General features: G+C 45.6%; 1 protein-coding gene across 1 annotated transcript in view; it reads left to right on the forward strand.

The window, feature by feature from the left end:
- tusc3 (tumor suppressor candidate 3) overlaps positions 1 to 21,827 on the forward strand; it is a 238,259-nt gene that overhangs the window by 49,448 nt on the left and 166,984 nt on the right. Inside the window, exons 3-5 of the mRNA XM_078221231.1 lie at positions 13,883 to 14,023; positions 17,296 to 17,436; positions 19,725 to 19,814. Coding sequence (XP_078077357.1) covers positions 13,883 to 14,023; positions 17,296 to 17,436; positions 19,725 to 19,814 — 372 coding nt within the window. The remainder of the gene's footprint in view (positions 1 to 13,882; positions 14,024 to 17,295; positions 17,437 to 19,724; positions 19,815 to 21,827) is intronic.

Genomic DNA, 21,827 nt, shown 5'->3' on the forward strand with positions numbered 1-21,827 from the left:
GCAACTTTTCTGATGGGTTGAGGTGGGAGATGCACGTTGCTGGCCTTGAACTGGGATTTGCGCATGTGCCAGGAGCTCATGCACATCTCCCAGAGTTGGCGAACAGTTGCCGGTCAGACCACGCTGGAAACCGGCGGGAAGGCAGGTAAGTAATTTAAATCTTTTAAAAATGTATTTTAAATATGTTTATCAGTTCATTATCGGGAACTCAGGTCCCGATTGAATCTCCCACCCCCCGGGGTACTTCATTCCGGCAGAGTTCAGACTAGCTCTCCACATTCGGGGAACTAGTGGGAGACCCCACCGGAATGAAGTGGGGGGGGCAATCGGGGCCCCCCAGGGAATCGGGCGGTGGAGGGATGGTGCCCCCGGGCCTGGGCACTGCCCAAGGGGCAAAGTGCCTATGCCCAGGGGGTACTTTGGCACTGCCCATTGGACATCGGGCAGTGCCAAGGGCGTGGGGCCTTATGTGGGCCTAGGGGTGAGCGGTGGGGGTGGGGAGTCCCGCTACCACTCTGCAGACAGTCTGGGATGGAGGGAGGACAGTGAATGGGGCAGGCTGGGGTGGGCAGGGTGGTCTGCAGGGGTAGGTGGGGGGGGAATGGGGGCTGCCTCGGTGGGGGGGGGGGGGGCTGTGCATCGGGGCGCTCCTGGGGGGGAGGGGGTGGTGGCGGGGGGGGGGGGGGGGGGCTGTGCATCGGGGCGCTCCAGGACGGGGGCGGGGGGGGTGTCAGGGTCAGGGTGGAGATTCAGGTGAGAAGCTGAACTGAGAAAACAGTCGGGATTTAGAACAATTTTCTCACCAAATCAGCACTTTTGGGAGAATCGCCCCCATTATTTCATTAACTTTACATATAGACCAAAATATCCCCACTCTGTGTCTGATGTTCTCATTTAATTATCGAAGTGTGAGTACATGTATTTTCTGAGAAAAATATGAATTAATTTTACAGTTTCTACATTCGAAATAAAACTTACAATGATTTAATTAGCTTACTAAAATCTTTAATTTGAAGTTTTAGGAGAGAACAAATACTCCAGTTTCTGGTATACAAGGTTGTTATTTTGTTCTCTATGTTGGGCTCTGTACTTCCTACGTAGTAATTATAGAATCATAGACTCCCTATAGTGCAGAAGGAGACTATTCGGCCAATCAAATCTGCACCGACAGCAATCCCACCTATCCCTGTAAACCCACATATTTACCCTGCTAATCCCTCTGATACTAAGGGACAATTTAGCGTGGCCAATCCATCTGACCTGCACATCTTTGGCCCGCGGGAGGAAATTGGAGCACCCAGAGAAAACCCACGCAGACACAGGGAGAATGTGCAAACTCCACACACTCACCCAAGGCCGAAACTGAACCTGGGTCCCTGGCGCTGTGAGGCAGCAGTGCTAACCACTGTGCCACCGTGCTGCCTGAATTATGCCTCAACAGAAAGAGGATAACACTAATGGATTTCCTCCGGGTGCTCCGATTTCCTCCTGCAGTCCAAAGATGTGCAGGTTAGGTGGATTGGCCAATGTTAAATTGTCCCTTAGTATCAGAGGGATTTACAGGGTAAATATGTGGGTTTATGGGAATGGGTGGGATTGTTGTTGGTGCAGACTCCTCCTGCACTGAGAGATGCTATATATTAATTAACCTCCCACAAATAGTCAGTGAGTACAGCAAGAGCCAAATACCAATGTACTGGAAGATGAATTGGGTTATTGGGAAACATCCAAGTGGAAAGCTGTGTTTTATGTATGTCCTTACATTTTGTAATACATCACAAATAGTTACAAAAGCTACTTCCTTTCATTTATACTTGCAACTCCATTAAAAAATTAACTCATGAACAAGAGAACATTCTGGACACACTGTCATTATTCAAGTTTGAATTGAGGGTTTGGAAAATAAATCCTAAGTTTACAGCACAAGAGCAGGCCATTCAGCCCATCGTATGAGTGCAATATTTTTAAAGGAATCCAGAGCTAATGCCATTGTTCAGCTCCTTCACTACAGACATGTCTCATCCACTGAATCAAACATATATACAAATTTTCCCTTCAAAATGAAATGGTCATTCTTTCAGCTGCTCCATCATAGAATATAGAATCCTACAGTGCAGAAGAAAGCCATTTAGCCCATTGAGTCCACACCAACCATAATCCCACCCATATTCCCATGCATTTACCCTAGCTAACCCCTAAGGGGCTAGACACTAAGTGGCAATTTAGCATGGCCCACACTTAACCAGCACATCTTTGGACTGTGGGAGGAAACCAGAGCACCCGGAGGAAACCCACGCAGACACAAGGAGAATGTGCAAACTCCACACACACATTGACCCAAGCCCAGAATCGAAACCGGGTCCCTGGCACTGTGAGGCAGCAGTGCTAACCACTGTGCCACCATGCTACCCTAACCCATGTCACAAAGCACTCAAATACTCCAGCAACCGTTTGTGTAAAGACATTTGTCTTGATCGCTCTCCTCTTAATGCTGATTTTAATTTAACAAAGTGTAGAAAGAACATGGAGACGCAATATAAAATTGCAGGTACAACTTTAAAGGGTGTGCAGGAGCAGAGGGACCTGGGTGTATATTTGAAGATTGAAGATGGCAGGACAGATTGAGAAAGCAGTGAGTAAAACTTTACAAGGGCATAGAATATGAGAGCAAGGAACTTATATTGAATTTGCGTACATCATTAGTTCTGCCTAAACTAGAGTATTACGTCCAGTTCTGGTCAGCCTTTCGGAAAGCTGTGAAGGCATTGAACAGAGTGCAGAAAAGATTCCAGAGAATGGTTCCAGAAATGAGGAACTTCATTTATGAAGATATATTGGAGAAGTTAGGACTCTTTACCTTGGGTAAAAAGAGGCTGTGGGGAGATTTGATAGAGATACTCAAAATCATGAGGGGCCTAGACGGAGTAGATAGGGAGAAACTGTTCTCACTTGTGAAAGGATCGTGAACGAGAGCACGTAAATTTAAAGTAATTAGTAAAAGAAGCAATGGTGATATGAGGAGAAGCTTTTTAGCACAGTCAGTGGTTAGGGTCTGAGTGTTTAGTGGAGGCATGTTCAATTGAAGCAATTAGATAGTTATTTGAAGAGGAAGAATGTGCAGGGTTATGATGAGAAGGGAGGTGGAGGTGGGCTCCCTGTGCTCCCAGTGTGACTTTCAACCAGGGTGGACTTTCCTCAGTGCACCTCAACTGCATCCTGTCACCGAGTTGGAAGAGCCATGAGCAGGCGCCGGGGGGCTCACAGCGATGTCGGTGACCCATCTGTTTCTTCTTGAAACAGAATGCACGAGTCAAAAGGTTTCACAAAACCCCATGGCACAATGAAAGTGAAGGTTGGCACAGGTTGATCGAGGTAGGACCTCACTGCACCGCGCAACGAGTGCACCACCAGCCCATCATTCACTCTGTCGGAGAGGTGGAGCAGCAGCGTACTTGTTAGGACCTGAAAAGTGATGAACTATGCCTGTTGAGGGTGAAACCAGAGGAAAGTCTGGTGAAGGTCTGTACTGGACCTGAATGGTGCAGAGCTACTCCAACAGTATGTTGTTGAAGCTGCATTCATCCAGACAAGTGGAGAGTATTCCATCACACTCCTGACTTCTGACTCATAAATGGTGGACAGACTTTGAGGAGTCAGGTGGTTATTCACCATAGAATTTCTGATCTGTTCTCGTAGTAATACTATTTTTGTGTTTGGTCCAGTTAGGCTTTCGGTCAGTTGCAATCCCCAGGATATTGGTGATGGGAAATCCAATGATGGTTTTGCCTCAGAATGTCAATGGGAGACAATTAGACTTTATTTAGTTGGAGATTGTCATTAACTGACACTTGCTTAGCACAAATGTTACTTGTCACTTACCAGCCGATGCTTGAATATTGTCAAATTGTTGGTGCAGATACATTTGGAGTGCTTCAGTATGTATGGGTGGTGTCGCAGATAATACCGAACACTCTGCAATGCTCAGTGAACATTCCAATGCTGACTTTCTGATGGAGGGAATATCATTGCTGGATTAGCTGAAGTGGGTGTGCCAAGGATACTACCCTGAGGAGCTCCTGCAGTGATGTCCTTAGAGATGGGATTTACGACCATTTAGAAAGATGTGGATTAATCCGGGATAGTCAGCACGGATTCGTGAAGGGCAAGTCGTGCCTCACAAATTTGATTGAATTTTTTGAGGAGGTAACTAAGTGTGTTGATGAAGGCAGGGCAGTTGATATCATATACATGGATTTTAGTAAGGCGTTTGATAAGGTCCCCCATGGTTGGCTTATGATGAAAGTGAGGAGGTGTGGGATAGAGGGAATGTTGGCTGATTGGATAGGTAACTGGCTGTCTGATCGAAGACAGAGGGTGGTGGTGGATGGAAAATTTTCGGATTGGAGGCAGGTTGCTAGCGGAGTGCCGCAGGGATCAGTGCTTGGTCCTCTGCTCTTTGTGATTTTTATTAATGACTTGGAGGAGGGGGCTGAAGGGTGGATCAGTACATTTGCTGATGACACCAAGATTGGTGGAGTAGTGGATGAGGTGGAGGGCTGTTGTAGGCTGCAAAGAGACATAGATAGGATGCAAAGCTGGGCTGAAAAATGGCAAATGGAGTTTAACCCTGATAAATGTGAGGTGATTCATTTTGGTAGGACAAATTTAAATGTGGATTACAGGGTCAAAGATAGGGTTCTGAAGACTGTGGAGGAACAGAGAGATCTTGGGGTCCATATCCACAGATCTCTAAAGGTTGCCACTCAAGTGGATAGAGCTGTGAAGAAGGCCTATAGTGTGTTAGCTTTTATTAACAGGGGGTTGGAGTTTAAGAGCCGTGGGGTTATGCTGCAACTGTACAGGACCTTGGTGAGACCACATTTGGAGTATTGTGTGCAGTTCTGGTCACCTCACTATAGGAAGGATGTGGAAGCGCTGGAAAGAGTGCAGAGGAGATTTACCAGGATGCTGCCTGGTTTGGAGGGTAGGTCTTATGAGGAAAGGTTGAGGGAGCTAGGGCTGTTCTCTCTGGAGCGGAGGAGGCTGAGGGGAGACTTAATAGAGGTTTATAAAATGATGAAGGGGATAGATAGAGTGAACGTTCAAAGACTATTTCCTCGGGTGGATGGAGCTATTACAAGGGGGCATCACTATAGGGTTTGTGGTGGGAGATACAGGAAGGATATCAGAGGTAGGCTCTTTACGCAGAGAGTGGTTGGGGTGTGGAATGGACTGCCTGCAGTGATAGTGGAGTCAGACACTTTAGGAACATTTAAGCGGTTATTGGATAGGCACATGGAGCACACCAGGATGATAGGGAGTGGGATAGCTTGATCTTGGTTTCAGATAAAGCTCGGCACAACATCGTGGGCCGAAGGGCCTGTTCTGTGCTGTACTGTTCTATGTTCTATGTTTTATGTCCTGGAGCTGAGATGACTGACTTCCAGCTATCACAACTATCTTCTTTTGTGCTAGGTATGACTCCAACCAATGGATAATTTTCCCTGATTTATAGATGACTTCTATATGCTCACGCTCTTTGATGCCACATTCAGGCAAATGCTATCTTGGTGTCAAGGGCAGTCACTCTCAGTTCACATCTTGAGTTCAGCTCTTTTGTCCATTTTTGGAACAAGGCTGTTGCCTAGTGGCGCTGGCAGATCCAAACTCAGCATTGATGAGTAGGTTGTTTGTGTAAATGCCATTTGATAGCACTGTTAATAACAACTTTGATTGTTTTGCTGATGATGAAGAGCACACTGGTGGGTAGTAATTGGTGGAGTTGGATTTCTCCTGCTTTTTGTTTGCAGGAGATATCTGGGCAAGTTTCCAAATTGTCTTATAGATGCCAGTGTTGTAGCTGCACTGTTACAGCTTGGCTAGGGTTGCAGCTAGTTCCGAAACACAATTAAGTCTTCAATCCTACTGTCTGGATGTTGTCAGGACCTGTTGCCTTTGCTGTACCCAGTGCCTTGAGCCATTGCTGGATGCCACGGGAAATTAATCAAGTGGAGCATTCATTTTGCAGTTCTGCTGGCAAAGCTGATTGCAAATGCATTAGCCATGTCTTTTCCACACGCCTGCTGGGCTCACCATCAGTGAGGCTGGAGATAATTTTGGGAACGTGCTGGAGTTAGTTGTTTAGTTGTCCACAATCATTCAAGACTGGACTACAGAGTTTGGATCTGACCCTTTGCTTGTGGAATTATTTAGCTCTTATAGAATGCTGCTGCCGCAGTTTTGCATGCATGTAATCCCACCTTATAGCTTCACGAGTTTGGGAATTCATTTTTGCTCTACCTGATCTGCTCATGACGGAATGTCTTATTTCACAGGGGTCGGAGTCCTTGATGGATGATAATGAGGGATATATGAGGTAATAGATTATGGTTTAATGCAGTTTTGCTGCTGCTGCTGATGACCCATTACACATCACAGAAGAGGTGTTTTGATTGCAAGTTCTGTTCATAGTGGGCAAAAGGAAGACCCAGAGGCTATAGGCATAGCCTAGAACAATGGACAAAGAGATGTGCAGGTTAGGTTGATTGGCCATGCTAAATTGCCCCTTAGTGCCCCAGGAGGATTAACAGGGTATATACATAAGGTTATGGGGATAGGGCCTGGGCAGGATGCTCTGTCAGAAAGTTGGTGCAGACTTTATGGGCTGAATTGGCCTCCTTCTGCACTGTAGGGATCCTATGATGACAAAGACTGGGACTTGAATATTCAAGTCATTTAAGAAGGACAGGAAATGAGGAAAAGGTGGAGGTGTAGCTCTATTAGTATGATATTGGTACATTGGAGAGAGGTGGTCTCGGGGCGCCTTCACTATGAGGTCATTAATTAATCCTGGCTCAGTCACATTATCATATCTGGTATAGCCTGCCATCTGATTGCTGCTTAAATGTGCTGCCTTAAGAAACTGTCCTGAAGACATTCTATTAACTCGTCATCCAGGTTATCTTTGTCAATCTGATTCATCTAATCTTTATGTAGATTAAAATCATTTGCAGTCAAATTTGCAAATCATCCATCAAAGAAAGTCATGCACAGTTGGTCTGAGGAATCGGATTATCTCCTCCGGGACTGCTTAGAGTCAGTAGCTGGTCAGTATTTAAAAACTCTGTGACCAGCCTGAACGACTATGCCATTACAATAACTGACTTCATTAGTAAGTGTGTAGAAGACTGTGTGCCAAAGAAGCAAATCCACGTGTTTCCCAACCAGAAACAATAGATAAGCAGGCATATACATTACTTGCTGAAGTCTAGGTCTGAGGCGTTCAAGTCAGGCGACCCTGATTTATACAATAAAGCTAGATATGAACTAAGAAGGTCTATCAAAAATGCCTAAAGATAGTCCTGGACCAAGCTAGAGACCCACACGGACCCCCGTCAACTATGGCAAGGTCTGCAAGACATACCAGACTACAAGATGAAGGCATGTAAAACCGCCGGCACTAACACACTCCACCCTGATGAGCTCAATGCATACTATGCCCATTTTGAGCAAGAGGTAAGCGAGAGCACGCCCCCCCATCCCGGAAGCCTCAGGCAAACCTGTATCCGAGACCACCATTGCAGATGTCCGAGCAGCCTTCTTGAAGGTCAACCCACGGAAAGTGATTGGCCCAGAAGGGGTACCCGAACAAGCATTCAGATCCTGTGCAGACCAGCTGGCGGGTATATTCACAGACATCTTCAACCTCTCATGTAGCGCGACATTCTGCACTCTCTCCTTTCCTTCTCTATGAATAACTTCTTTGTCTGTATAGCGCGCAAGAAACAATACTTTTCACTGTATACTAATACATGTAACAATAATAAATCAAGTCAAATCATGATTATCACTGAGAACTTTCTCATAAGCCCCCATTATTTCTGCTTTTTATTTCCCATCCTACTGTGTTTGTCATTAGAGGACCTATATAGCACTCCCACAAGTGACTTCTTTCCCTTTCAATTTTACCCAAACTGATTCTACATCTCGATCTCTGGAACTTAAGGTTTTCCATTGCACTTTTTCCCATAACCCTGGAAATTAGTCCTCTTCAAATATATAACCATTCGCCTTTTCCTGTGGTTACTTTCATTGTTATAGATAATTGCACAAATTGCCTTAAATTTAAGACAGTGCCTTGCTTTAAGATGTGTTCCTTATCTTAATGTCTTGACAAACATTCCCTTAATTCGATCAGAACCTCTGCAGTCAAATTTGGTGTATTCCTGATAGAAAAGATCCCAAGAGTTCATGACTTCTCTTTTCGAGACTGTGGCACTTATCCTTCACTTACAGGGTAATTCCTGCGAATCATTTGTTGCTAGCCTCTTGTTATGTTATGGGCCCCTTCAAGTGAAATGATGTGAACGAACTGAACTCCCCTAACGGAAACACGATGGGCAAAATTTCACTTTTTAAAACTTTTACTGTAACATTCAAACCCAACATCAACATAAATTAAACATGAATTAACAAAAGTTGTGATTGATTAAAAACTATAAAATATACATTAAGTGGCAGATTTAGCAAAGACAGATCTTACAAATTTACTCGGTAGTCCACTCAACATATAGGCCATTAATCTCAGTCTTAAGGTCGTTCAAAACTGTCTTCTGAAGAATTACAACTCCTCCTCTTTCAGGGTCTAGCCAGATCCCCAGCTGACAGCAGCAGACAACTGATGTATGTTCCACAGATACTGTTTCACTAAAATGGTGCATGCCTTCAGAGCCTCCTCAACTTTGCTTACAATGGTCTTGATGGCATGGATCGATTAGTGCCATTTTCAAGTGACTGTGTTCTTGTCTATTCCCAGCTCCTGGATCTAACCTCTATCTTCTTCAGCCTGCTGTACTGAACCACTGGGATCATCATCTGGGATTGGATTGCTCTGTGCCCTTTTATGTGTTTTGATTTCCGATCTCAGTTTAAATTTTAGCTTCCCTAGAAACCAGAAGGTGGTTTCCTTTTATAGTTCCATTTTTAGTTTGGGTCTGTCTTAAAAAATACAAGCTTTGAAGCCACAGATTTGATGAAAAGCCTGTAAAATGTTGCACCTTTTTGAATGAGGTACAACTGGGTTTTTAATGCTGCACTAATGGCATACTTTCTGCTAAACACACTTACTGGCACTGAAAATTTTACATTTATAGTATGTGAAATTTCTCCAATGATTAAACGTTCCATGTTTTTAGAAAACATAAGTTTTTATTTTTTAATACTATTTCTTTTTTAATTTAGCTTCTATCCAAATACAACCATGCATTTATTTAACTATCTAAAAAATTAAATTAATAATGAATATTTTTTCTGTCTTCATCCATTTTGTGATTGGCCATTCTGCCACCTTGCCTATGTCCTACTACGATCTTCCACACTTTTTACTGCAGTTTCAAGTTCCTATCAAAGACCACAGTAACCGCAGTAGTGAAGGCTGAGAAATACGATCGCATACCTACCTTTATTATTATGCTTCAATTTTGCTGACATTCCTAACATGTGATTCTTTGTCAAATGACTGTGCTGCTCTCATTCACCCTCCCTGTCACTTCATTAAAATAACACAATCAAATTAGTCAAAGACAATTTGACCTTAACAAGCGGAAAGGATGAGGTGCGAATGGAAAATATTGTGAGAAGGCCCTAGACTGACTTCCCAGCAGTGTAAATGCAGGATATGATCGTCCCCGTCCCACGTTTCCTGCCCATTGTCAGGAACGTCATTATAATACATAAGCATATAATTAACAGGCCCATACTCTGGAATCATTCGCCCATAGCAAATTAAACTTGCATGGTGGCGTGATGGCAGAATGGCACAATGTACAACTGGTTTCAAAAGGCGATCAGAACTCTGAAGAGAGCTTGTTGAGTGTACTTAAGCTGACACAGAGCGGCTCCTCCTCTTCAGGGGGTAGGGAAGGTGGGGTGGGGGAGCACAGGCAAGTCTGCAGAATAGCTTTTTCGAGGCTGCTTTGTGGTGCCATGAAATGGGTTTTATTTAAGGGCTGGAGAGAGGAAAGCGAAGCCTGGGGCCTGGGCTTCAGTGCGGTGTTGGGGGCTGGAGGTGGTGAGACAAGGGCAAGGTAAATGGAAAAATATGCTAAGTAAAGTTTATTTATTAGTCATAAATAAGGCTTACGTTAACACTGCAATGAAGTTACTGTGAAATTCCCCTCGTCGCAATGATGAGTATTGTGGTGAACCATAGATGGTTACCACTATGGGTACTGAACCATAGATGGTTATCACTATGGGTACTTGTACATATGTTACTCTTGTTACTGTTGGGGTTAGGGTTGGGGTGTTCCACCTGTTGGCATTGTTCTGTGGTACACTCCGGTTGGCTCCGCCTTCCTATAGGAGTATAAAGGTCACTGCACTTCCTAGTAACCCTTTAGTCTGGGATTGTATTGTTAAGCAGTATGCTCTATTCTTGTTGCGAATAAAAGCCTTTATTTCCCGGGTACGATACAGCCTCCCGAGTGAATTAATCGCGCATCAATTTTATTAGCAACAATTTTTGTTTTGGAAAAAAAAACATGGAGCAAATGTTAAAACCAGATCGGCTAACCTTAGATCCGCGTGCCGCTGGAGCGTCGAACACTTTCGACCATTGGTTGAAGTGTTTCCAGGATTATATCGACGCCTCAACAGCAGTCCAAAACGACGCCGACAGATTGCGGGTCCTCCACGCAAGGGTAAGTGACACTGTGTATGCAACAATCCGCGATTCCCAAGACTACAAGGAGGCCATCGAATTACTCAAGAAGCTGTACCATAAATCACCAAATGAGATTCATGCTCGTCACCTACTAGCCACTCGACGGCGGCAGCCCGGCGAAACGACGGGACAGTACCTGCGCGAACTTCAGCAGCTAGCCAGAGCCTGCAATTGCAAGCCAGTGTCGGCCACCCAGTACACTAATGATCTGATCCGAGACGCGTTCGTGGCGGGAATCGGCTCATCCTATATTCACCTGCGGCTGCTAGAGCAGGGTAACTTGGACCTAGCTAAGCCGGTGGAATTGGCTGATGCGATGGAAACGGCCTCCAGAACTCTTGAAACTTACCCCACCGACCACGTGGGAACATCATGGCAAGTACAGCCACCGACTCAACTCTACCCAGCGGCTCCTAGGAACTGCGCGATCGTGCTTTCAACCTCAGACCTGACGGCTGCGGCAGCTCCAGGAGGCCCACGGTGCTATTTCTGTGGATTGGCAAAGCACCCTCGCCAGAGATGTCCGGCCAGGACGGTATTTTGCTCCGCTTGTGGAAAGAAAGGGCACTATGCTAAAGTGTGCCGAGCGAAGCCCCCTTCGAAGCCAAGCAGTGCTGCGTGTGACTCCCCAAGAGCCGTCTCCTCATCTCCAGCTTCGTCGATGTCTTCAACCACGTGCGATTCACGGGCGCCGCCTTCCTGAGGACGACGACGCAAGACACGTGCGACCTGCGAGTGCCGCCACTTTCAACGCCATCGACCACGTGCGATCCATGGGCGCAGCCATTTTGGTCGACACCGGCCGCAGACGACCAGCAGGGGTCCTCATCATCGACCATCTCAGCTGCCTGCAGTTGCACTCGGGATCCAACAGTGGCGTCAATCATCCTGGACCAGGCGAAGCCTCACAGACTCGACAAGTCCATGATGGACGTAGAGGTAAACGGACGCCTGATACATTGTCTGTTTGACAGCGGGGGCACGGAGAGTTTCATTCATAAGGATACCGTGAAACGGTGCGCTCTCCGAGTACAAACTGTCAGGCAGACAATCTCTATGGCGTCGAGGTCCCGATCTGTTACCGTTCTTGGGAGCTGCGTGGTAAATCTAACGGTGCGGGGCACAGTTTATGAGAACTTCAGGCTCCTCGTGTTACCGCACCTTTGCACTCCGGTACTCCTGGGGCTAGACTTTATGGTCCACCTGAGGAGTGTGACCCTGCAGTATGATGGGCCACTCCCTCCACTTTCAGTGGGAGAACAGCAGCCTCCAAATTGCCCAGCGCGCTCCACGTGCAGTCTCTCGACACTCAAAATCACCCCGCCTTCTTTATTTGAAAGTCTCGTGCCAGGCTGCAAGCCCATCGCAACTTAGAGCAGGCGTTACAGCGCTGAGGATCGGATCTTTATTCAATCTGAGGTTCAGCGGCTCCTCAGGGAAGGGATCATTCAACCTAGCACTAGCCCATGGAGAGCGCAAGTCGTGATGGTTAAGACTGGAGACAAGCCCCGGATGGTCATAGACTATAGTCAGACCATTAATAGGTACACGCAGCTGGACGCGTACCCTCTCCCGCGCATATCTGACATTGTCAACCAGATTGTGCAGTACTGGGTGTTCTCCACCATCGACTTGAAGTCAGCCTACCACCAGCTCCCCATTCGCCCAGAGGACCGAAAATACAGGGCCTTTGAGGCGGATGGCCATCTCTACCACTTCTTAAGGGTCCCTTTTGGCGTCACTAATGGGGTCTCGGTCTTCCAGCGTGAAATGGACTGAATGGTGGACCAAAACGGGCTACGGGCTACCTTCCCGTACCTGGACAACGTCACTATCTGCGGCCATGACCAGCAGGACCACGACGCCAACTATGATATCATGTACCGTCCGGGGAAGCTCAATGAGCCCTCAGATGCCCTGTCGTGTGGAACATGTGCCAGTGTGCAGGAGGACCGGCTACATGCCCTCCACAATGATCTCTGCCATCCGGGGATCACTCGGCTCTTCCATTTTGTAAAGGCCCGGAATCTGCCCTACTCCATAGAGGATGTCAGGTCGATAACTTGAAGCTGCCAGGTATGTGCAGAGTGCAAGCCGCACTTCTACCGACCTGACAGGGCACACCTCATTAAAACCACTCGCCCTTTTGAACGACTGAGTGTTGACTTCAAGGGCCCCCTTCCTTCGACAGATCGGAATGTGTATTTCCTCAACGTGGTTGACGAGTACTCCCAATTCCCTTTTGCCATTCCCTGTTCTGACATGTCCGCTGCCACGGTCATCAAAGCCCTGCGGGGTCTGGGATTGTATTGTTAAGCAGATGCTCTATTCTTGTTGCTAATAAAAGCCTTTATTTCCCGGGTACGATCCAGCCTCCCGAGTGAATTAATCGCGCATCAAGTATACTATGTACTATTTGCAGTTGAGACTGTTTAGCTTCAGCTGAATTGACATGCCTGGAGTCAGACTAGCGAAAAGTGGGAGATAAAACTATTCTTTCTGCATATGAGAGATGCAGGAGAATTATTTGGGAGGCATGGTGATATCAGTCTTGCATTGTTAGGTTTGTGTTTACAAACTTGCGTCAACTTCCGGCATAAGCACATTTCAGCTCGCGTGATAGGCTATGTATTTGAGATTTGCCGAATTGAAGAATAATTATTTTCATTTATTTTTAATAGAATTCAATCATGTTCTATATTTTTTCCCCATAAATTAAACATAGGGGTGAATTGGTTGATCCTAGCAGTGCAAAACAAGCTCACAGTGAATCACCAAATGATTTTTCACCAGGTCCAATCTTCTTTCTACTGATTTCCATAGTTCTTTGTGGGAACTCATTTCCCAGTTTCATTGTCACTTCAAGTTGATTTGAAATTTATATTCTATGCAATATTTTTCAAGTCAATGGAAGATAAAAGCAGGTGGGGTGAAAAAATCACTGCCAGATTGCTGCAGGCCAGTTTTGTGATGCTGGTGTGGACCATTTTACCTCCAAAATTTGATGTGATGTCTCCATCAGTAACTAAATATACATGATGGTCAAATACTTTAATGGCCCCTCTCAAGATTTTAAATGTAGGAAACATGACAGCATGATATGCACAAAGTGAGGGAAGATTAATCAACATTTCCAGGCAGTGTTTCTTTCTTTTGCAGCTAAATATGAACTCCGCTCCTACATTCATGCATTTTCCACCAAAAGGAAAGCCTAAGAGAGCTGACACCTTTGATCTGCAGAGAATCGGATTTGCAGCTGAGCAGCTTGCAAAGTGGATTGCTGACAGAACTGATGTGCATGTAAGTTCTTTGAAGATACTTAACAAAGCAAAAATTCCACTCGTTTCATTCCAGTGGAATTACTGCTTCACATAGAATGTTAATATTTGTGAATCTTTGCTATTGCTGATTTTTATACATTAATTGTATTAGAAACATAGAAAACTACAGCACAAAACAGGCCCTTCGGCCCCACAAGTTGTGCCGGACATATCCCTACCTTTTAGGCCTACCTATAACCCTCCATCCTATTAAGTCCCATGTACTCCCATAAGGGGTCATAGGTTCAAGGTGAAGGGGGGGAGGTTTAAACAGATATCAGAAGGACATATTTTACACAGAGGGTGGTGGGGGCCTGGAATGCGCTGCCAGGCAAGGTGGTGGAGGCAGACACACTGGGAATGTTTAAGACTTATCTAGATAGCCATATGAACGGAGTGGGAATGGAGGGATACAAAAGAATGGTCTAGTTTGGACCAGGGAGCGGCACGGGCTTGGAGGGCCGAAGGGCCTGTTCCTGTGCTGTATTGTTCTTTGTTCTTTCTACTCAATAGAAACATAGAAAACTACAGCACAAAACAGGCCTTCGCCCAATTCAGTGGATACTGATGCTCCAGAGCCACTTTTGATGATGGGAATTGAACTCCACCTCTATGTTCTAATAATTCATCAGTTGAGGGAGGGTGGTGGGTGATTATCTACAGGATGTTTCCCACCCCATGTTCGATACCATGAACTTTCGAGTGTCTGGATTCAATGTTGAGAATTCCCCAGGCCACTCACTCTTCACTGTACTACTATACTGTCACCTTTCGTGGCTCTGTCCTGCTGGTGGAACAGGATCGACCCAGAGATGATGATGGAGAAATCTGGATATCAACTGTAAGGTATGATTCTTTGTGTGTGACTATGTCATGCTGTTGCTTGACTTATCTGTGGGACAGCCGACTCAATTTTGGTACAAATCTCCAGATGTTAGTGAAGAGTACTTTTCAGGGTAGACTAAACTTTGTGTGCCTTTGTTATCTTTGTGCTTGGGTTGATATCAGGTGGTTAGCCCATTTTTATACCTATTCAACTTTTCATACAAGTTTCATGCAATCGACTGGCTTGCTGGGGCATTTTGGAGGATGTTAAAGAATCAGTCACCTTGGTGTAGATCTGGAGTCACATGAAGAACAGGCTGGATAAGGACAGCAGATTTCCTTCCCGAAAGGACATTAATGAATCAAACGTATTCTTAATGACAATCCAACTGTTTTCTATATATAGCTGCATTTTATGCCAAATTAATTTAATTATCTGAATTTAAATTCCCTAGTTGCCTTAGTAGGTTTTGAACTCATGTCTCTGGATCATTCGTTCTGACAAGACTATTTTGTATTGCAAGCATTCAATCATACACTAACTTTATCATTGCAAAGCTAGGGTGTAAACAGGAACTCTCATTACTAATCTAAAAACCAATTATTAGACTCGTGTAAAATCCATATGAAGAAACAACACAGTACAAACCTGTACTCAAATTTGGTTTCAACAGTACGCAGTACTTTTGGGGAGATTCTTGAATTGTTGAGTTGTCAGATGTTAAAAAACATGACACCGATTTCAAAACCAGGAGGTAAATTAGGTTTGGAAGAGCTGATATAAATTATCCTCAGAAACTTGCATCAAATTTGAATTCTTTTGTAGTTCTTTGGGAAGTTTTTGCACCTTTTAATTTGTTATTTTTGTTTTTGCATCCTAACTGTAATTAACCGAAAAAGACATGGCACAGTGTTTAGTGTTGCTGCCTCACAGCACTAGGGACCAGGGTTGGATTCCAACCTTGGGTGCCTGTCTGTGTGGAGTTTTCACGTTCTCCATGTGCCTGCGTGGGTTTCCTCTGGGCGCTCTGGTTTCCTCCCACAGTAAAAGGTCTCACGACATCAGGTTAAAGTCCAACAGGTTTATTTGGCAGCACTAGCTTTCGGAGTCTCAGGCTCCTTCATCAGGTGAGTGAGGACTTGTGTTCACAAACAGGTCATATACAGACACAAACTCAACTTACAAGATAATGGTTGGAATGCGAGTCTTCACAGGTAATCAAATCTTAAAGGTACAGACAATGTGAGTGGAGAGAGGGCCAAGCACAAGTTAAAGAGATGTATATTGTCTCCAGCCAGGACAGTTAGTGAGATTTTGCAAGCCCAGGCAAGCCGTGGGGTTTACAGATAGTGTGACATGAACCCAAGATTCCGGTTGAGGCTGTTTTTGTGTGCAGAACTTGGCTATCAGTTTCTGCTCAGCAATTCTGCGTTGTTGTGTGTCATGAAGGCCGCCTTGGAGAATGCTTACCCAAAGATCAGAGGCTGAATGCCCATGACTGTTGAAGTGTTCCCCGATTGGAAGGGCACACTCCTGCCTAGTGATTGTCGAGCGGTGTTCATTCATTCGTTGTCGTAGCGTCTGCATGGTCTCCCCAATGTACCATGCCTCGGGGCATCCTTTCCTGCAGCGTATCAGGTAGACAACGTTGGCCGAGTTGCAAGAGTATGTACCGTGTACCTGGTGGATGATGTTCTAACATGAGATGATGGCATCCGTGTTGATGATCCGGCATGTCTTGCAGAGGTTGCTGTGGCAGGGTTGTGTGGTGTCGTGGTCACTGTTCTCCTGAAGGCTGGGTAGTTTGCTGCAGACAATGGTCTGTTTGAGGTTGTGCGGTTGTCTGAAGGCAAGAAGTGGGGGTGTGGGGATAGTCTTGGCGAGATGTTCGTCTTCATCGATGACATGTTGAAGGCTCCGGAGAAGGTGTCATAGCTTCTCTGCTCCGGGGAAGTACTGGACGGCGAAGGGTACTCTGTCCGCTGTGTCCCGTGTTTGTCTTCTGAGGAGGTCAGTGCGGTTTTTCGCTGTGGCACGTCAGAACTGTTGATCGATGAGTCGAGCGCCATATCCTGTTCTTATGACGGCGTTTTTCAGCGTCTGTAGGTCTCTGTTGCGATCCTCCTCATCCGAGCAGATCCTGTGTATACGGAGGGCTTGTCCGTAGGGGATGGCTTCTTTAAAGTGTTTAGGGTGGAAGCTGGAGAAGTGGAGCATTGAGGCCACAGTCCAAAGATGTGCAGGTTAGGCGGATTGACCATGCGTGGGGATATGGGGATAGGGCAGGGGGTGTGCCTGGTGGATATGTTTTTCAGAGAGTCGGTGGGGACTCGGTGGACTGACTGGCCTCTTTCTGCACTGTAGGAATTCTCTGATTCTACAAATTTCAGGCTCCTTATGAGTTGATTCTTATTTTTATTTTTCAGATTCGTGTATTCAGGCCTCCAAACTACTCAGGAACCATTGCTCTGGCTCTTCTTGTTTCACTAGTAGGGGGATTATTGTACCTACGGAGAAATAACCTCGAATTCATTTATAACAAGACAGGATGGGCCATGGCTGCCTTGGTATGTACTCAAATGACCATGGAATTGAATTGCCACTTCAAATCTTCTGACAAGTTTAGTGATATTGACTAAGTGTTGAGTGAGAATGGGCCTACAACACTGAACCACCCACAATTTGTTTGAGAATAAATGCAAGATCTCAATTAGGTGGGTATAATGGAAATAAAAAAAAGCACCACATTCTTGCCATATTGTTTTCCTGAGTCACATTCTTCGGCCAAAGTAATATACATTGCCCACATTTTATTTACTTTGTATTTTACCTGACCTGGGAAAATTTGGTGCTGATATTGACACTGCTACTTAAAATGGGAAGTAATTCTGGTCCATTCTCAATCTGGATTGTACCTCACCTGGATTAACACAAACAGTGATGTATGTGCCATTTCCATAAAAAGTGGAAATTGTTTCTTTTAGTGAATAAAGGACCAAATATGGATGGATTGGGTTGGTGCAAAGTGGATCACCGACCTAGTGCCAGGACAAATACCACTGAATTGACATAGTTGGCAGCACTTGCCTGGATGAGTACAACTCCATCAACACTCAAGAAATTCAACACCATCCAGGGCAAAGTTTGATTGGCATCTCATCCACAAACATTCACTCCCTCTGCCAATGAACCAAATGTCAGCAGTGTTTACCATTTACAGGATGCACTGCAGGAATTCACCATGCCTCCTTAGACAGCACCTTCCAAACCCACGACCATGGGCACCTAGAAGACTAGGGCAGTAAGCACATAAGAACACCAATGCCTGGAAGATCCTCTCCAAGCCACTCACCATCCTGACTTGGAACAGTATTACCATTCATTCATTGTAACTGGGTCAAAATCTGGGAACTCCCTCCCAACAGCACGGTGGGTGTACCTACACCACATGGACTGCAGTGGTTCAAGAAGGCAGCTCACTGCTATCTTGAGGACTATTTGGGATTACAATAAATGCTGGCCTAGTCAGGGATGCACACATCCCAAGAATGATTTTTTTATTAAATGAGGGAAAAGAGAATAGACGGTTATGATGGTAGATTTAGATGAGAAAGGATAGGAGATAGCTTGAGTGGAGTATAAATGTCTGCATGAACCATTTGTGCCGAATGCCTGTATCTGTGCTGTATATCCTATGTAATGGCTTCTTGCATTAATTTGCCATAAAAATGTCAGTGTGTTTGACACTTAGCTCCTGTTCGCAGCATGATATGCAAATATCAGGAAGTTATAAAAGGACTCAATGCTGTGGCAAATTAGCAGTGACATCAGCATCACACCTTACATGAAAGAGTATCAATGTTGCCCGTGAAGATTCTTGTACTTTATCTTGTGACATCCTTTAATGCTGCTATATTTTTTTCTTCTCTGCCCCCAGGTCCAGATTGCCTTCTGTTGTTGCCTAAACCCATGCTGCCTGTGCCTATGCCTTTAGGGCGGCATGGTAGCACAGTGGTTAGCACTGCTGCTTCACAGCTCCAGGGTCCCGGGTTCGATGCTCGGGTCACTGTCTGTGTGGAGTTTGCACATTCTCCTCGTGTCTGCGTGGGTTTCCTCCGGGTGCTCCGGTTTCCTCCCACAGTCCAAAGATGTGCGGGTTAGGTTGATTGGCCAGGTTAAAGAAATTGCCCCTTAGAGTCCTGGGATGCGTAGGTTAGAGGGATTAGTGGGTAAAATATGTGGGGGTAGGGCCTGGGTGGGATTGTGGTCGGTGCAGACTCGATGGGCCGAATGGCCTCCTTCTGCACTGTAGGGTTTCTATGATTTCTATGAAATGCTCATTTGTTGGGTATATTCGAGGCTAAGATAGATTAGATTTTTGGGCGTTGGAAAAATTAAGGGATATGGGACAGGAAAGTGAAACTGAGTTCCAAAATCAGCCATGATCTTATTGAACATCTGAGGAAGTTAGAAATGATGTATGGCCCACACCTGCTCCTATTTCTGATGTTCTCCAGCACCACCACTTCTTCAGAGTGAACATTGCCAAATCTTCACTATTTCCTGCAGCTCCACCTTCAAACAGCTGCAGCTCTCCTTTCTGCACTTTAAGGACAAGTGACTTAATGACTTGTACATGTTTACCATTTTGTTAGAAGACAATTCCAGTTGTTAAGATTTTTAAATTGGCAAATTGGGTCAGGCCTGTGCTGTTCTTGTTTTGGAGCTGATATTCACAGCACTAGTTTATCTGCTGAGATTGGAAAGTCAGTATTTATAAATCAGGAAAATTATAACAATAGATTGGATTAAAGAAGTGGAAATTCATAATTAGTGCATACTTATTTTTTCACAGTGTGTGGTATTTGCCATGACATCTGGACAAATGTGGAATCACATTCGAGGCCCTCCATATGCCCATAAGAACCCACAAAATGGTCAAGTGGTAAGTGTTTCGCAATTAAAGAATAAAATTTGATCAACGTGAATTCAGATTATAACTTATTTGAGACTTGGGTATTATCTGTGTAATGTCGTTGTTAACAATAAATGGCCATAGGTTTTTGAAAACTTTGGGAATTGCAGATTCTAAGATTCTCCTGCCTGCAACATCAGTCATGCATTTATCTACTCTTCCTTCTGTTTTTATCCCTCACTGGCATGTGGCACCCAAAATAATATACATATTACGACCTATGAAATACCTATTAAGCCAATATCTTGGCACCGCTGTAAACCGGTAAGCATTTATGCAGGGGCGGCACAGTGGTTAGCACTGCTGCTTCACAGTGCCAGGGACCCGGGTTCAATTCCGGCCTCGGGTCACTGTCTGTGTGGAGTTTGCACGTTCTCCCCGTGTCTGCGTGGGTTTCCTTCGTGTGCTCCGGTTTCCTCCCACAGCCCAAAGATGTGTGAGTTAGGTTGATTGGCCATACTAAATTGACCCTAGTGTCAGGAGATTAGCAGGGTAAATATGTGGGGTTACGGGAATAGGGCTTGGGATTGTGGTCGGTGCAGAGTCGATGGGCCAAATGGGCTCCTTCTGCGCTGTAGGGATTCTATGATTCCCTAAATCTATTAAGAGGCCCTCAACCCTCTTCCTACCTATATCATTGATACGGATCACAACCTATGACAGTTCATCCTCCCCCAGCAGGATCTATTGTAGCCACTCGCTTGACGGGGGTCGATTCTCGGCTCGCTGTGCTGCTTTAGCAGCGATGCAGGGGTCGTGGGGCTGGCCAGCAATTGGGAGACTGTTAGCACGGAGCTACTGCGCCTGAGTCGATCTTGGCACTGACAGATCAGGGCATGCAGCAGTGACCCACTCAGCGCTATGCTGCCGGCCTCTCCACCGGGGATAAGCCCTGCCCACAGCTTTTTAATGAGATTCTCACTAGTGCACTCAGCAGTGCACTAGTTTGGGACATTCATTTTGAAAAAACAGTGGGATTTACTCCAGTTTTTATGTGAATTCAATACAGAATTCTTTTGGGAGAATCCCACCTAACATCTTTGATCCTGGCAGCACAGAGGCACCATACCATTCTGGAATAACACTGAGGCCGCAGAAATGCCTGTTTCCCCTAACTATTGAATCCCTGACCAGTATTGGTCTTTTGACCTTCTTTCTCCTTACCTGTACAGCTGCCATTGTGTTGTGAGCTTGGATCCAGCTGTATAGCCAAGGAACCATCAGCCCACTGGTATTTAGAACTTAATTATGGTTAGAGTGCAAGATACATGCAGGGAACTCTTGCAACACCTTGGTTTTCTGTGTCAATATGCAGGTCATTGCCTCTGTACCTGTATACACTTTAGAGGTTACCTCCTGCAATGTGCTATCCATGTAGCTCTCAACCTCAAGGAGGTACCGAAGTGGCATTAACTATTGCTCCAGCCCTGACAACGCAGACTCCTGCATGTGTGGGTGTCCAGGACGCAAGAAGCGTTCGACAGATTCCTTATGATTCAGTGGGATCAATGTGCCATGCCATGCTTCTATTTATTTGATTACTATCTAAATTGATCAGAAATAAATTTATGATTAGCCCTCGATTTGGGCAAAAAAGCTTACTAGCTACTCACCAATCAGGGGAGGTGACCCACCCAGCCCACTGCACTACTCTGGTAGCGCAGTGGGCTGGTAGATTGAAGCGGAGGCCATGTAGCGGGTTTCCTGCTGGGTGCCACGGCCTCAGCGTGTCTCTGCCTGCCAGATTGTGGCGCAAAGCTGTATAAATTATGCTAATGGCTGTTTGCATCCCATAAGTCTCCGGGCCCGCTCGCCTCCACGCCCCCTGCCCCCCTGCCCCAGCCAGGAGAATTACAGCGGGATTTACAACAGCTCCCCCACTAGTGACCTGTCCCCACCAGAGTGAAAGGGGGCTATGAAGGCCCACCAGGAGTTTGGGGGGAAGGTGGGTGCCCCCCCTGGGCATTTCCAGCTTGGTAGTGC

Source organism: Mustelus asterias, chromosome 1, assembly GCF_964213995.1.
Source record: "Mustelus asterias chromosome 1, sMusAst1.hap1.1, whole genome shotgun sequence".
Lineage (NCBI taxonomy): Eukaryota > Metazoa > Chordata > Chondrichthyes > Carcharhiniformes > Triakidae > Mustelus > Mustelus asterias.